The sequence below is a fragment of the Colias croceus genome, chromosome 20 (assembly GCF_905220415.1).
Source record: "Colias croceus chromosome 20, ilColCroc2.1".
Taxonomy (NCBI): domain Eukaryota; kingdom Metazoa; phylum Arthropoda; class Insecta; order Lepidoptera; family Pieridae; genus Colias; species Colias croceus.
The window spans coordinates 5,889,294-5,906,101 of NC_059556.1; the positions used below are offsets into that span (position 1 = coordinate 5,889,294).

The 16,808-nt window shown below is 36.8% G+C and overlaps 1 protein-coding gene across 1 annotated transcript in view; it reads right to left on the reverse strand.

Moving 5' to 3' along the window:
• LOC123700898 (tRNA (adenine(58)-N(1))-methyltransferase catalytic subunit TRMT61A) overlaps positions 1-16,808 on the reverse strand; it is a 62,275-nt gene that overhangs the window by 21,746 nt on the left and 23,721 nt on the right. The window contains exon 5 of the mRNA XM_045648266.1: positions 3,707-3,876. Coding sequence (XP_045504222.1) covers positions 3,707-3,876 — 170 coding nt within the window. The remainder of the gene's footprint in view (positions 1-3,706; positions 3,877-16,808) is intronic.

A 16,808-nucleotide genomic window follows, 5' to 3' on the forward strand; every position in this document is an offset into this window, starting at 1 on the left:
GATCCGTGATAAGATGTTATCTGGGGTGCGCACGCGCCAATATAGGGCTGTCACAGTACAGTTTTATCAATAGGAATAGTTTTAATTTGGGATGTTATTAATTGGGAAGTTAGAAATTCATAATAATAAATGAAAAACTGTTTAATGATTATAAATCATTTGAATTTATTAGAAAAAAGACTTCTGCAGTAATATATATCTTTGACTTGAAAAACAAAATTTTTGAACCTCTTTACTACAACTGAAACATTAATTTATTCAACTAGACTTCGTTTAAATGATCGGTCTTTAATATAGAAAAATAATAATTACCACAGATTTGGACAGCAATTTCTACAGAAAAGATAGCACAAGACACTCTGTAGTTGAATAATATATTAATTTCAATTACATATATAAATAAAACTGAAGAACATGTGCAAATAAATTATAAACTCAGTTGACAACCCTAATTATCTTTACTTGACCGGTTATTTCACCTTCAAGCAAAACAGATTTATGGGTAGGCGTAATGACTTTTCCGATTAATTGTACCCGAATTCTCTATTACTTTATGCGTTATCTATCGTTGAAGTTATCTACAGTCAGAATTAGTTTACAAGATATCATACTTGGAATTTATGTCTGGATATTTTGAACAAATATTTTGGTACCGTCAAGTTCAGAATAATTTTAATTAGTAGATAGGCTGTGACTTTTGGCACAGATAGTGTCATATTTTATGCTTTTGGAATTTAGTAACTGTAATGTAATGTTATCATTAAAGTATTGTTTATTATACTTACTCCAGATATCATTCATTCATTTATTAGAAGTAAGAACTAATTTTGAGATTCTCTTATTATTTTGAATGTTTACGAAGGAAGATAGACAATTTCTTCCTAATCAAAACCTAAATCCATTTACATTATAATTGAATTAACCTACAAACCTACTCCTTCAAAGACAAACTCATCGCAGAATCCCCATTTAACCCAACAAACACAAACCTCTATTACAGAATCTTTTCACCTAGCACAATGAAGCGTTACCATCAATCAGTCATCTCAATAAGTAATGTGGGAATTTGAAACATGGCTTTGTTCCTGCAGCTGCGTCGGCGCAGGCATAAATCATATTCGAAACTTTATAGATCTATATCTAGATAACTTTTAATTATGGGAATTAGAATGGCATTCGGTGACTCGAGTTTATAATGCTCGGAGAGGCGGACCTATGTTAAATATTTTAAACGAAATGTTGCTTGGTAATTTTTTATTTTACTTTTCTTTTGTATTATTTTGATCAAATAGGAAGAAAATTTTGTGAGAAAGGGATCGTTTACTTTAAAATTTAAGACCGATGTTGTTTGATTTTTTATAATGATGCTCTGAAAACAGAAGTCAGAAAAATGACCAAATTAAATTTATTATTGTATCAATAATAAATATTAATATTAAATGACACTTACAAGTACATAATTATATTGTCCACTATACTTGTATATTGTCCGAGAGACTTCCTTTAACCTTTGTAAAATAATAATTAATTAATAAGAAGTTTTAAATGCTAGAGTTGCCTTTCCTTTAATGATTTTAAACCTTCAGAAGCGTTAGCTACAATTAAATAATCTGTGCTTTGAGTTAAAAGACAAGATCTTTATAAAATCGAAGTAAATCAGTTACAATATAATACTGCTGATTAACTGAGCTTTCAAGCTTCTTTTTATAACTAAAATTTGGAAAGGAAAGATAGAACATCTCACATTTCTACAAAACACCTTTATGTCCCTAAGTTTAATCCAAACAAGTATAAACCAACAAATAATATCAGTAATACAACCTTTTCATTATCTCTCTATATAGGGTAAGATCACGATGTCTATGGCCCTAATTTAAGTTACCATAAAGTTCCCTCTGCCCTAATGTGGTAATTTCGAAGTATAGTATGTAATCTAGTAATTACTAATATATGGCACTGCGCGCGCCGATGTTGGTTATAAGATAGATTTTAAAAAGCCCTTGCGATTTTCCCACGGCTCTACTGAGCTGTGGCGAATAGGGATGTGGCTTTATCGATAATTTGATGTTAGATAGTTTAATTTGTAATTACTATGACATGTATTATGGAGATCAATAGAAATTTATCATTGTACGCGTGCTTAATTTATTTTGATACTTCCTGCAAAAATATATGTTTTTAAATGTTATTTTCAATTAAGCTCTGATAGTTTGGAGAATAAACGGGAAATGCATTTTACTTTTGCGTTAAATGTGTACCTGTACTATATTTATTGATGTGTGTCACTAAAATAAAAATATAAACCTATAATATTCTAATTTCATGAAACATTCAACATTTGCATGATATAACTCTTTGTATGATATCTCTGTAGTGGAAACGGAACATTTTTACTTATAATACGCATAATTTTCTTATATTATTGCTAAAATCGATATCCTTCCACCACTATACGATTGGCTACCGACGGAACGTGACCGCCCGCGACAAACGGCGCGCGTGACGTTTTTGAACGCAACCCGATATGTCGCAGATACTACCATCTCATAATAATATACACAGGGGATTATAGTCCCTATTATAACGGCGATAAGACTGTTTTCCCAATGTTCAAATTAGCAACTACATCTGGGAAAGATGATTGAAAAAGTTGAAGAAAATTTGATAGAGTTGAAAAGTCATCAAGTCAATAAAGTAATCTATGAGTGGAAAAAAATATTATTTAAATATGAGAATATAAAGATGACCAGTAAGGTAGGTATCTTAGTACCAAGACTACCTACTGGAATCATCAAACTACAATTAGGTCACAGTTGTGTCTATTTCTAAACCTATCCAGTTACTATTAATTAATACATCGTTTGAAGTACGTAGAAATTTCCGAGACTATTTAACTTCCGTTAATAATCAGAATTGGAGGACGCGTCGATACATTTGATGTATAACAAGGCAGTCCTCCACTAATTGGCTTCACCTAAGCACCGTATTCCGATATTGCATTAAGAGCGTCAACCTCCAACGTAGATCGGTATCTTTGTGCACTAATTTGTGTCGCAACGTAGGCATCGGCCCTTGGTATTCTGTCAATTATCAGCTTGTTAGCCCTTGATCGATTCCCGACGTACGCGGCCCGTCGTACGTTAGCTAACTTAATGTGTCAGTCGGCGGGGTCAGAGGCTGTAGTGTAGAGTGTAGACGATACGCTGATGCAACCTTTGATGTTTTGCTTTGTGATGCTGATTTACATTTCATAAACGTAAGTACGGCTCATTGTTAGCTTCGCATTTCAAGTGAAGAATCGATGAGAAAAATTCGGATATATTTCGCAATGGTTTGAAGGATGTTGTGAAGCAATGAGAGCACTCCTCTTTGTTATAAAGTTTTTGAATGTCTATTCAGCTTTGTGTGTACCTTTTTATGATAAGTATTATTCTATTTCAAAACTTTGGTTGAAGCAATAGTTGCGGTACACTTCACATTACTGGAACATTGATTTATAGTAGCTCGAGATGATCCTGTGAATAATAATTCTGGTCATAGACCGCCTATACCTATAACTTTTATGGTTATATAAAACCTTGACCAGACACAGGAAGGCGTATCACAATTTTGAGTCAATTCTTTTTAAGATTAAAATAAAAAAAAAGATGAAGATACAAACCAAAACATACAAAAAAAAGCTTTACATAAATAATATGGTATTTACCTTATGTTTCAAGAAGGATAGATCGCGTACAGGCACGGTTCTCCTGCTGACTTTGAGTTCAGTTTGCAACACTTCCATGGTAATGATATCTTGGAAGCCATTTTGTTCCAATGCTATGCATGTTCTCTGGACTTGCTCTATGCACGGCGAGAAGGAGCAGAACCGACCTCCTGGAATAAAAAAATAATAAGGATTTAGTTCTATGGAACTTAAAAAAAGGATGGAATGCATAAAATGTTATTACCAACCCTATCCTCGCACATCAATTTTTCTGTATGCTCTTTTGAAAGTTTGAATATTCATAAGGCAATTAAAAAGAACTTTAAGCGTCGACTTAACAGGCCACGAGACATGATTAAAATTTTCAATAATTATCATCGAAAGATCGGACATAAGGATGTCATCATTTCCTCTATACGTCAAAAATAATCTGATTGTTTTAAAGTGCCGAAGGCGGTCAACCTGACTCTTTCGTAACCCAAACAAATCGTCATAATATAAAGTCGAAAGAGCAAGGAGAAAAAATGTCGACAGCTGTTTTAATACGATAGTACTGACTGCACGTCAATACCGGCTTTTTGTTATCATGATACCGTTTTAGGAGTTTTTTCAACTACGTAAGTACGTACTTATTCGGGACATATCTTTTATGTGCCGCTAGAGCTTATCTGTCAAATCTTATCGACCAATAAGGACAGCGCACGTCACTCAGTCTGCCAATCTGAGACGCGAGTGTAGCACGGCGGGGGGTGATTTTCTATATTTTTTTTTATTATGTATCGCGTGTCTCGATGTTATAATACTTCAGAGTAGCGGTATTACCATAACCCAGCGTAGTAATGAAGCTATTCTCGAACGTGGACGATCGAACGAGCTCGGAAATATATGTAATATTTTATCTAAATGCATCACGAGTCACGTTACTGTGACGGCATTTAGAGACACTTAGGACAACGGCGACATTTCCATTGTTTAATTAAAATTAATTAAACAGCGATTTTAATTAGATAGTCGGCTCTGCGAAGGTGCAGTCGAACATTATTTGGATAAAACAATGACTAATTGCATTTACAGTAAAGGAAAATCTTGACTGAGCAATGCAAATCTAAAACATTGCGATTTGCGACGTGTTGAATTTATATTGCCTGTTAAAATTTGTTTTGAAATACATTTATTATGTTCAATTGATTTACGGTTTTACCCTGAATGTAACTAGACTGAATATATCTTTCTCTTGTAATATTTTTTATTCAACATGAAGTTAGGCCTCGATACACATACTATTTACTATATAAAATAAAATAAGTAACTAAAAATATAAATTTTCTGGATGTTGTATTTAATGTTTATGGTACGACATCTCTATTAGTGTTGCCCAAATGCAAGAACAAGACGAGACTTAGCCAGTCTTGGTCTTGGTCTTGCGCCAATACACCTGGTCTTGGTCTTGGTCTTGCGCCAATACACCTGGTCTTGGTCTTGGTCTTGGTCTTGCGCTCTCAGTCTTGGTCTTGGTCTTGGTCTTGCAGCAAGAGTCTTGCAAGTCTTGCAATTATCTATTAATCTAGGTATTACTATTTATTAAAGTTTACTTTAAATCTTAGAAAAACGTATTACAATTGGAACATTGTCAGCTTGAATTAACATAGCCATGGTAAAGATCAAGCAGATTAATAAATAACTGAAGATTTGATAAGAAATTCGAAGTCCTAGCTGCAAGACGCAAGAGTCTTGCAGGCTATGTCTTGTTCTTGCTCAAGTCTTGCACGGTCAGTCTTGGTCTTGGTCTTGCTAAAAATACGCGGTCTTGTTCTTGGTCTTGGTCTTGCAAAAACGCAAGAACAAGACCAAGACTGCAAGACCAAGACTGAATTTGGGCAACACTAATCTCTATCTATCGAACACTAAAATTGCATAAACAAAACTGGGAGGCTAATAAAACACCGAGGATAGGGTTAACAATAGCAGTTAGTCATCCTCCGGTCGTGTTTGCCAACCCAGTTCAAGAGACAGGAATGCTGGCTAATTGACAGATTAGTGGGGACATCAGCGCCTATGAAATATGTGAGTCGACGCGCCGAAATGCCGTCTCGCTCGAGACCGGAATTAATGTGTTTATCGAAAGATATTTTACAATGGCATTGTTGAGATTTATGTAATACAAATGAGCTGGTGTTGTTTCATGCGATACGTTCACCGGTTAACATATTTATTTCGTGTCGACGAGCAAGTACAGAAACGTGTAAATCGAAAATTTTGTTTTCATTTCTATGGTGCATTTGTGCATTGTATTTGGTGTCGTAGGCATGATAGAGTTTATTAATATATCAAATAAAAATAACTAGAGGTTACATAAACATGAAAACTGCAATAAAATTTCACGTCGTACCAAAATATAATATACACGATTTGATAACTCAATTAAAACTATATTTTGTTACATGTTAATTATCACATTTGATTTAAAAGTAAGCTATGTCCGCCATCTGTAATTAGAGCCATAAATATACATGTTACCGTCACATTTTTTGCGAAAATTTATCGTTAGGTGTGAGTTAATATTTGACAGTTTTAGTATGAATAATTAAACACTACGATCGCCCGTGGCCAGCCTAGGTAATGTCGTAAAACGGTCAAGAGTGATTTGGAGAGTCAGCACACGTGTTCAGGCATTATGTTAAAGGGCTTTAAATTTTCGCTTACATAAATATTGCTTTGCCGATTTCTCTGATAAACTGCACTATTATAGGCGGACTTACGTGCCAGAGTTATCGATTTTTATTTGTACACATAAATCTTGTGGGTGAAGAATTAAAAATATTCTTACCTAAGAGTACAAAAAAATAAATTGAAAAATAAGAAAATTAGAGTCTGTACTAAGCGACTTTTTATGGTATATGGATAAGTCGCATGAAATATTGATTTAATTTCAAATATTGTTATATTTTAATTTATTATTAAGAACGCGACTAAAGTCAAATCACCAATAAACATTTAGTTGATACGTGTAATATTCAAGACCAAATATAAAAAATAAAATATATGTAAAACTTGATGATATTTTCGACTAAGCTGTTTGATCAAAAACATAAAATATTGAAATTGACTCGATAGAAAAAATTCACGAAGTTACCTCTAAATTTCACACTTTGACGTTTTTTACTTGACATGGTTATGCCTATTATGTTATTTTTTTCATAAACAATTATATTGAAACATTTGTGAGAACTTTGTCATACCACTTTTGTCTAATTACTTTTAGTTTTGGTTTAATCACGATAAAACACTTTTGGCGCTTACTATATTTTTAATTACGCAAGAAATTATCTTCCATCGCACGTTCCGGGAGCTAAAAACATAATTCTATTTCATACATCAGACGCTATCGCTCCGTTGAGACGAGTAGACCACGCTAAAATTGCTGCGCCGTGTTTTATAATTACGCCGAATATTGATTTGTTGAAAATGGTAAACAACAAAATGAAAAGACTTAAGAAACGAGAACTAAAGAAGATTCAAATTGAAAAGATGATTAAATGTCGAAGGTAAGTTATAATAGTATTGTTATAATATTAATCTTATATATAAAAATGAATCGCAAAATGTGTTGGTAAGCGCATAACTCGAGAACGGGTGGACCGATTTTGATAATTTTTTTTTATTATATTCCTTGAAGTATGAGGATGGTTTTTATGTAGAGAAAACGTATATATATACCACGGGCGAAGCCGGGGCGGACCGCTAGTAAATAATAATCTAATATATAAAAATCAATGCCACTTTTCGTTGTAATTCCATAACTCGAGAACGGCTGAACCGATTTCGATAATTCTTTTTTTATTATATTCCTTGAAGTACGAGGATGGTTCTTATGTAGAGAAAACGTTAATATGTACCACGGGCGAAGCCGGGGCGGACCGCTAGTCTTATATATAAAATTCTCGTGTCACAGTGTTAGTCTGCATACTCCTCCGAAACGGCTGGACCGATTTTCATGAAATTTTCTGTGCATATCGGGTAAGTCTGATAATCGGCCAACATCTATTTTTCATATGTACCACGGGCGAAGCCGGGGCGGGCCGCTAGTTATAATATAAAAAGATATGTCTTGATTTACCTATTTGAGAAGGTTTAGTTTCTGTAAAATAGTTTCCGCGGGCTGAGTATTGACGCGATAGCAACTATAGATAGGTAAATAAAATTCATAGTGGTACCTAATTCTTACAGTCGCGGTGCAATCAATCAAGTCAAGAAAGATTTATATTATTATTACTAGGATTCTGCCCGCGGCTTCGCCCGCGCAGTCAAAGAAATACCCGCATAGTTCCCATTCCCGTGGGATTTCCGGGATCGCGTAATTTTCCCGGGATAAAAAGTAGCCTATGTCCTTTCTCGGGTATCAATATATCTCCATACCAAATTTCATGAAAATTGGTTCAGTAGTTTAGGCGTGATTGAGTAACAGACAGCAGACAGACAGAGTTACTTTCGCATTTATAATAGATATTAGTATGGATTACTATAGGCAGATCCTATGTTCGCTCCAGTAAATAATAATATAAATAATATGTAAACCGGTTGTGAATAGTACATATATATTATATTTACAATCTGTATTAGATAATCATACATAACATCTATACGTAGGTATAACAAATTCGTACGAAAGTCAAAACTGTACTTACATTGAATAGGTATTTTTTTATAATATACATATGTATATGTATATATATATAATATAGTCATAATCTGTATTACATAGTAATATGTAGTACATATCTATACATAAATATAGTTTTTAGAATTTTTGTATGTCTGTCTGTATGTATGTCTGGGCTCTAATTTTGGTACAGATATAGCTTGAGACCTGAGAAAGGTCATAGGATGAGTTTTATCCCGTAAACAAAAAAAACTGTCTGTGTTTGTCTGTTTGTTTGTACACGCTAATCTCCGGAACTACTGGACGGATTTGTATGAAAGTTATTTTGTTGTGTAGGTACTATTATATTATTATCCGGGAAATATAATAATTTATTTTGAAAACTGAAACACCTGGTGCAGAACCGCAACAGACCACCTAAACTATAGATTCATTTGAGAAAGTTTATCCAGGCGAGTTTGGATATTATTATTTGTGTAAATTCTGTAAATTCGTTTCCGCGAGTTGAGTATTCATGCGACGATATTTATAGATACCTACATTCATAGAGGGTACCTACAAACACACTTTTTATACTTAGTTATGTAGGTACCTAATTCCTACGTTCGCCTTGCAAATGCAATCAATCAAATCGGGAATGTTTTATAATATTATTATATATATATATATATATATATATATATATATATATATATAATATTATAGTATTACTATAGGTAGATTCCTATGTTTGCTCCAGTAAATAACCAATACAAGTTGTGAATAGTAACTACACATTATATATATTTACAATCTGTATTAGATAATAATATTACAATCACATAGATATAAAAAAATTGTACGAAAGTCAAAACTGTACATTGAATATTTTTACGGATACTTGGGGCGTGATTTTCAATCGATATCGGAGCCAAAAATATAGGTACATAGTTTATATAATTGTTGTCTGTTTGTCTGTATGTATGTCTGGCTCTAGATAGCTTGAGACCTGAGAAAGGACATTGGATAGGTTTGTTCCCGTAAATCCAAAAAAACTCTATGTGTCTGTTTGTTTGTACACGCCAATCTCCGGAACTATTGGACGGCTTTGAATGAAAGTTATTTTGTTGTGTAGGTATTATCTGGGCAATATAAATATACAAATTCGAAGATCTAGAATGTATGATGAGGGACCCTGAGATCATTTATAGGAGTGACGTCAACAAAAATTGTTGCGTCTGATGGAAATTTTCTGTTGATTAAAAAAAATCAAAGATCTGGAACATCTGATATAGACCCATAAGAGCCCAGCTACACTATAACATTTATAAGAATGACGTTTTACAAAAATTGTTCAGTCTGATGGGCGTTTTCTGATAAAAAAATTCGAAGGTCTGTAACAACTGATGAGGAACCCTAAAATCCCAGCTGCACTATTACATTTATAGGAATGAAGTCCTAAAAAAATTGTTCAGTCTAATTAAAAAATTCGAAGGTCTGGAACATCTGATGAGGAACCCTAGGAGCTCAAACAAACTATACCATTATGAATAATTAGAATCACATGTTTTTAGTCGTCTCCCGATAAAATAATACAACAAATTTTAGAATTCGAAGAAATTCCGAAGAAATTTGTTAATATGAACAAAATAATAACAAGGAATATTTATTTTTATTTTCAGAATAATTGCAGAGTCGAAAAATATTGTACAATCTAACGAATTTGATAAAAACAAAGTTCTGGAGGAATGTGTGTCGTCGACTGTGTATGTTTATTTAAAAATAGTATCTATACTCGCTATTTCGACTTTGTATAATTTTTATTTGTTTAATTGAAAGTTTTACCCTGTTTGAAAGTAATTTACTAATTTCACAGAACAATTTTAAATTTGGAAAATGTGGACCCTCACTCCCAACCTGTGTCTACTGACTATTGCCAGGCAGAAAAAAATACTCCAGAAAGGTACCTGCTAAAGTTACCAGCTCTCGATAAAATAATACGTAAATTTCGAAGAACTTTGTAATATTTTATAAAGGATAATTTTTATTTTTATTTTTAGAATAATTGCTGAGTCGAAAAATGTCGTACAATCTAACCAAATTAATCAAAATAAAGTTCTGGAGGAATGTGTGTCGTCGACTGCGTATGTTTATTTAAAAATAGTATCCATTCTCGCTTTTTCGCATTTGATTAATTAACCTGCTTATATTGTTTAACTTTTTCATTACAGTTCATTGAAGCGAAGAGCTACTCTAAAGAGTCAGAAACAAGTTCAGGAGGAAAATTTGTACGATGCAGCAGAGAGAGTCATAATAGACAAGATGTACTTCCTGGAGAAATTAAAAATTATATCCAATCATGCCCCTCAATTTGGTTGTACTCTTTCTAATTTAAATATAATAGGCGAAAGTAAAGTGGGTTTACGTTCAAAACTGAAACTGGCGTGTAATATGTGCAGAAGTGAATTTACACTGAATACGACAGATCCACAGCCAACTCAAAACCTAGATATAAACATAGCAGCTGTTTCCGGTATTACTAGTGTAGGCATTGGGTTAGAACAATTTCAAGGTTTGTGTGCAGCCATGAATCTTCCCATAATGACGCAACAAATGTACCGAAAAAAACACACGGAAGTTTGTGATCAATGTGTTATAATTAAATACGAATATAAATATGAAATAAAATATTTAAATACTTGTTGTGTGTAATAAATACGTATGATAAAATACATACACTAAAATATTGTGTGTTAGCCACATCACTCCCCTCCAGAGACCGGGTTAAGGGCGATAAAAGTCTGGGAAGTGAACTCTCCTCCCAGAGCGAGTGGTATATGCCACGGGAGCACTGGGAAGAGGTAGGGGAGGACTGGGAGGTGGAAGAGCGGGAGCGGGAGAAGGAAGGATTTCAGTGGGAGACGATAGTAAGTAGGCTGGCTTAAGGCGGTCTATGCTTACCGTCGTTGACTTTCCTTTTAATTTAATTTTGAAGAATTTTTTATCTCTAGAAATGACCGCATATGGTCCTGTATATGCGGGTTGCAAGGAGCCACGCAGTGCGTCTTCCCTAAGGAATACGTGACCGCATGTGGCTAAATCTTTGTAAATGAATATTTTTTTCTTGCCGTGATGTTGTGTTGGTACAGGACGAATATTCCTGGCGAAATTCGTCAACCGAGCTGATAAGTCGGTGATATCAGTAGTGTAAGACGAGGTGTCGTGACCAAAAAATTCACCTGGTAGGCGAAGTGGTTCACCGAAAACCAGCTCAGCTGAGGAAGAGTGCAGATCCTCTTTCACAGCACTTCTTATGCCGAGAAGCACGAGGGGTAGTGTTTCCACCCAGTTTGCGTCAGCGTGACAGGTAATTGCAGCTTTCAATTGTCTGTGGAAGCGCTCCACTAAGCCGTTGCACTGCGGGTGATATGCCGTTGTCTTACGGTGATCGAAGCCGATAGACTTAGCGAGCTGCTGGAATAGGGCCGATTGAAATTGTGCACCGCGGTCAGTAACGACGTCGGTTGGACAACCATAGCGGGCTACCCAGCAGGACACAAAAGCTTTTGCGACAGTTTCTGCGGTGATGTCGGTAAGTGGTACAGCTTCCGGCCATCGCGTGAAGCGATCGACGGCTGTTAGGCAATACCGATAATCACCGCAAGGTGGTAAAGGGCCGATTAGGTCTATATGGACATGTTTGAATCGCGCTGAAGGTAAAGCGAGCGTACCAATAGGTGACGCGACATGCCTGTTTACCTTCGAGCGCTGACAGGTCAAACATGCCTTAGACCATTCGCGGCAGTCCTTCCGCATTAAAGGCCAGACAAACCTCTGTGCAACGAGCTTGGCTGAAGAATTTGCACCTGGGTGGCTTAATGAGTGCAGACAATTGAAAACCTGCTGACGCAGTTGTGTAGGGACGAAAGGTCTGGGAGTCGGTGTACTGACGTCGCAGTACAGTGGAGTACGACTTCCAGGTAAATTCATCTGTTTTAGGCGAAGAGATGATTCGCCTTTGAGATGCGCGGTGAGCTCAGGATCTGAAGCTTGTAACCTTGCCATCTCTTCTAAATCGACAGGCCTCTGCAGTTCACATACGCGTGATAAAGTATCAGCGACGACATTATTTGCACCTGATATGTGCTGTATGTCGGTTGTGAACTGCGAGATGTAGTCGAGGTGTCTATACTGACGCGGCGTGCAGTTACTTTTCCTCTCGTGGAAAGCGTAACATAACGGCTTGTGGTCAGTATAGATCGTGAAATGATTAGCCTCTAGCATGTGTCGGAAGTACCGTATGCTCTCGTAGATGGCAAGGAGCTCTCGATCGTATGGAGAATACTTCACCTGTGACGGGCTCAACTTGCGCGAGAAGAATGCAAGCGGCTGCCAATCATCATCCTTAAGCTGTTGTAGGACTCCACCTATCGCTGTATCTGAAGCGTCAGTGACGAGTCCTAATTTAGTTTCACTGGCAGGATGAGCAAGCAGGGCTGCTTCGCAAAGGCTTTTCTTACAGTCCTTGAATGACTGCAGCAAATTTCCTTCTATGACCACGGGATGAGAACCTTTAACGGAACCTACAAGCAAGGCGTTTAATGGTGCTTGAATTTGGGCAGCATTGGGCAAGAAACGTCGGTAAAAATTGACCATGCCCAAGAATCTTCGAAGCTCTCGAACAGTTCTTGGGACAGGAAAATCGGCGATAGCTTGCACCTTGCTGTCCAAAGGTTTGGTTCCCTTTTCAGAGATTTCGTAGCCTGGAAATGTTACCTTAGGAGCGCCGAAGACACACTTGGCTGTGTTTATAAGAACACCATAATCTCTCATGCGGGTAAAGAGTTGGCGCAGGTGGTCTTCGTGCTCTTGTGCTGATCTGCTGAATATCAGGAAGTCGTCGAGATACGGATAACAGAAATCTAGGCCTCGCGTCAATTCATCGACAAATCTCTGAAAAGTTTGACCTGCGTTGCGAAGTCCGAAGGTCATGAAAGGAAATTCGTACAAACCGAAGGGTGTGGTGATTGCCGTCTTCGGGATATCGCCTTCAGAAACAGGAATCTGATTGTACGCCTTAACTAAATCGATGACAGAAAATATAGTACAACCAGACAGACAGTGTGAAAAGTCCTGTATGTGCCTGATTGGATACTTATCTGGTATCGTTCTTGCGTTGAGAAGTCTGTAGTCACCGCATGGACGCCATCCATTGTCCTTCTTCGATGCGAGGTGAAGCGGAGACGACCACGGGCTGTCAGATGGACGGGCTGTTCCGTTGGCTATCATAGCCTCAAATTCCATCTTTGCAATTTTAAGTTTGTCAGGAGCCAGGCGTCTAGGGGAACAGGAAACGGGAGGGCCAGGGGTTGTGCGAATGTGGTGTGTAGTGTTGTGTTTGACAATACCTGGAGTACCAGCGGGGCGTGTTAGTTCTGGGTATTGCGCTAAAATTTTATGATAATTACTATCACCACCAGTTACAACCTTAACACTAGAAATATTACAATTAATTGAATTACATTTACTTGCTGAGCTGCTGACATTGGTTAAGCCATCGATCAGTTGTTTATTACTAACGTCAACAATAATTTGGTAATGTGAAAGAAAATCTACACCAATAATAGCTTTAGTGACGTCAGCTACAACAAAACGCCATGGAAATACGCGACGTAGGCCTAAGTTGAGATTTAACTGAATGTAACCGTAAGTATCGATGACGGAACCATTGGCAGCACACAGTTGGTAATTAGTTTTACATCGTTTTTCAGACACAGCAGTTATAGGGAAAACACAAATATCACTACCGGTATCTATTAGATATTCAACATTTAGAGTGGGATCCGTAATGAAAAGACGACCAGGGGAAATGGGACAGGCGTTAGTCGCCATCACTGAGTGTGGTACGCGTTTCGTGTCGTGCGATTCCTTGAAGTCGCATGGCTTAATGCATCTGTTAGCCTTTGTGCCATGTTTGTTATGGTACCAGCAGATAGGATAACGCCGGTAATTAGAGTGGGACCGTCGAGAAGAAACACGTTGACGACGATGGGGAGAGGGGTCTCTGCGCACACGGGGGCCGGGTCGGGAACTGCTTACATGGGCGGATAGCGCGCTCGCCTGGCGCGTCAGCTCCGCCACCTGGCGTGCCAACTCGTCCATAGGTGATGAAGGTGAAGATGCTGAAGCTGCCGCAACATGAGTGGTAGGAGCCGCGATGTCATTTACACGATCAGCTAACTCGGCAAGAGCGTCTAGGGGTAGCGTAGGCTGTGACGCTACGATCGGCTGCAATCCGGTAGGTAACCGGCTGGTCCAGATTGTTTTCAAAAAATCTTCTGGGATTTCGGGACCCGCCAGGTGCTGCAAATGCCGCAGAAATTGGGACGGCTTACGTAGTCCTTGCTGCTCGTGCATCAACAGCTGTTTCACTTTATTTTCTCTGGACACGGACAATCTTTTTATTAACTCTGATTTCAATTTATTATAATCAGCAGGGCCGGTAAGGATGTCTTCGACCTCGGCCGCATACTGCCGGTCCAATGTGGCCAATATGTGATAAAATTTTGTAGTGTTGTCAGTTATGTTCATTATAGCGAATTGTCCTTCGACTTGTGCAAACCATATTGCAGGTTTTTCAGGCCAGAAAGGTGGGATCCTTAAATTAACGGATGGTTGCTGGGCGGGCGACACGTGCGACGGTCGTTCCGCCATTTTGACGCACCTTCGCGCTTGAGTATTTACTCGATCAGCGTTGTCGGAATCGCTTGCACTAGACATAGTTCGTATATATATAGGTATATATAGTGTTCGGAGGGGTCACCAATTTGTGGGGTGCGTGATAATGGATAGGTATTAATTACAGTACCTTTTGTGATGCACAAATAACCACACACTCACAGTTTTAACGTTTATTACTCCACATAGAAGGAGAGGGACAATTATCATATACAAGCAACACTTTGGACATGAAAATACAAGAACAAAAAGAAACTGACAATGAGCGTATTCAATAGCTAAGATCGAACTGTTAATTTTACAATGAAGAAACTTGATGCAAAGTATTACGATCTACCCGCTGGATCCGTGATAATTTTAGTCGCGGCACGCATACTACGCAAATACCGCGACTATGCTATAGAATAATAAATATTATAATTATTTTGTATAAGTGTAATGCATGTCTGTATTTCTTGTGTTTTTGTGTAATGAATGTTTGTGTTATAATTAAATACGAATATAAATATGAAATAAAATATTTAAATACTTGTTGTGTGTAATAAATACGTATGATAAAATACATACACTAAAATATTGTGTGTTAGCCACAGCCATCGAAATGATACCGCGGGATGAAAATTTTTGGCAGAAAAAAATGGTAGTAAAGCTTACCAATTTTTATATGCAACACATATTACCAGAATTAATTGATCCACGTCATACACGGAACATGCCTTTAAGGCAGCCACATATATTACGAATTGAAGAGCAAAAATGTAGTGCTTTGCAGACCTCTTCAGAAACTGAATGTGAACGAGATCTCACGACATCTCCATGTGGCAATATAGAAAAAAATATATCGATTGACGAATATTGATACTGTATAATATACAGTAAATATTCATCAATCGATTATTGTATTAGATTCTTACATAATATATGAAATTTACGTTTTGTTGTACAGGCCACTTTGATCTCGAATATCTCCTCTTTGGTTATGAATTCCAAATTCAAATTTATATAATATTCATTTATTTGGTACACTTGAGTTTTCAAAACAGTCATTCATTTACTTTTTTGATTATTTTTTCTTTGGAATCGTTCATATTTCACAATATGAACGATTTGAAATATCGCTTTATTTATGAATATGAGTTCTACCGTGGCACAAGTGCTGTAGAAACAGCTCGAGTGTATGGCGTTGGTGTCGCAAAAGAAAACACGGTATTAGTGTCGGTGTCGTTCACTACAGCTTTCTAAAAACTAATCGAACTAACTCAAATTAAAAATAAAATTGATTTAAATAAATATAATATGTATTTTTTTGCATTGGTTTCTTTTACACCTCTTTACACCCCCCCCTCCTTTTACTCCATACTCCATAGTTTCATTTCCATTTTTTCAACATTGGCCGCGGACTGCTCAGGGCTGTATTCCTGTAGTGCAGCTATGGGCAGGCTGTGGCTGTTGTCGCACAACATTCTCCTCTGCGTGTTGGACCTGTGTCCTCACATAAGTTTTCCAAAGGGTATCTTCCTTCTGGTGGTACCCGTGTATTATGGAGAGAGGAATAATAAATAATTTATTTTGAAATAAAAACACTTGTACATGAAATTTTCACTTAACTTACATAATATAATAACAATATGATACACATTTATTGCGACATTCTTGACTTGACTTTGATTTTTTTTTAATCAACAAAAAATGTCCATCATTCTGTAAAATTTCATTCCTATAAAT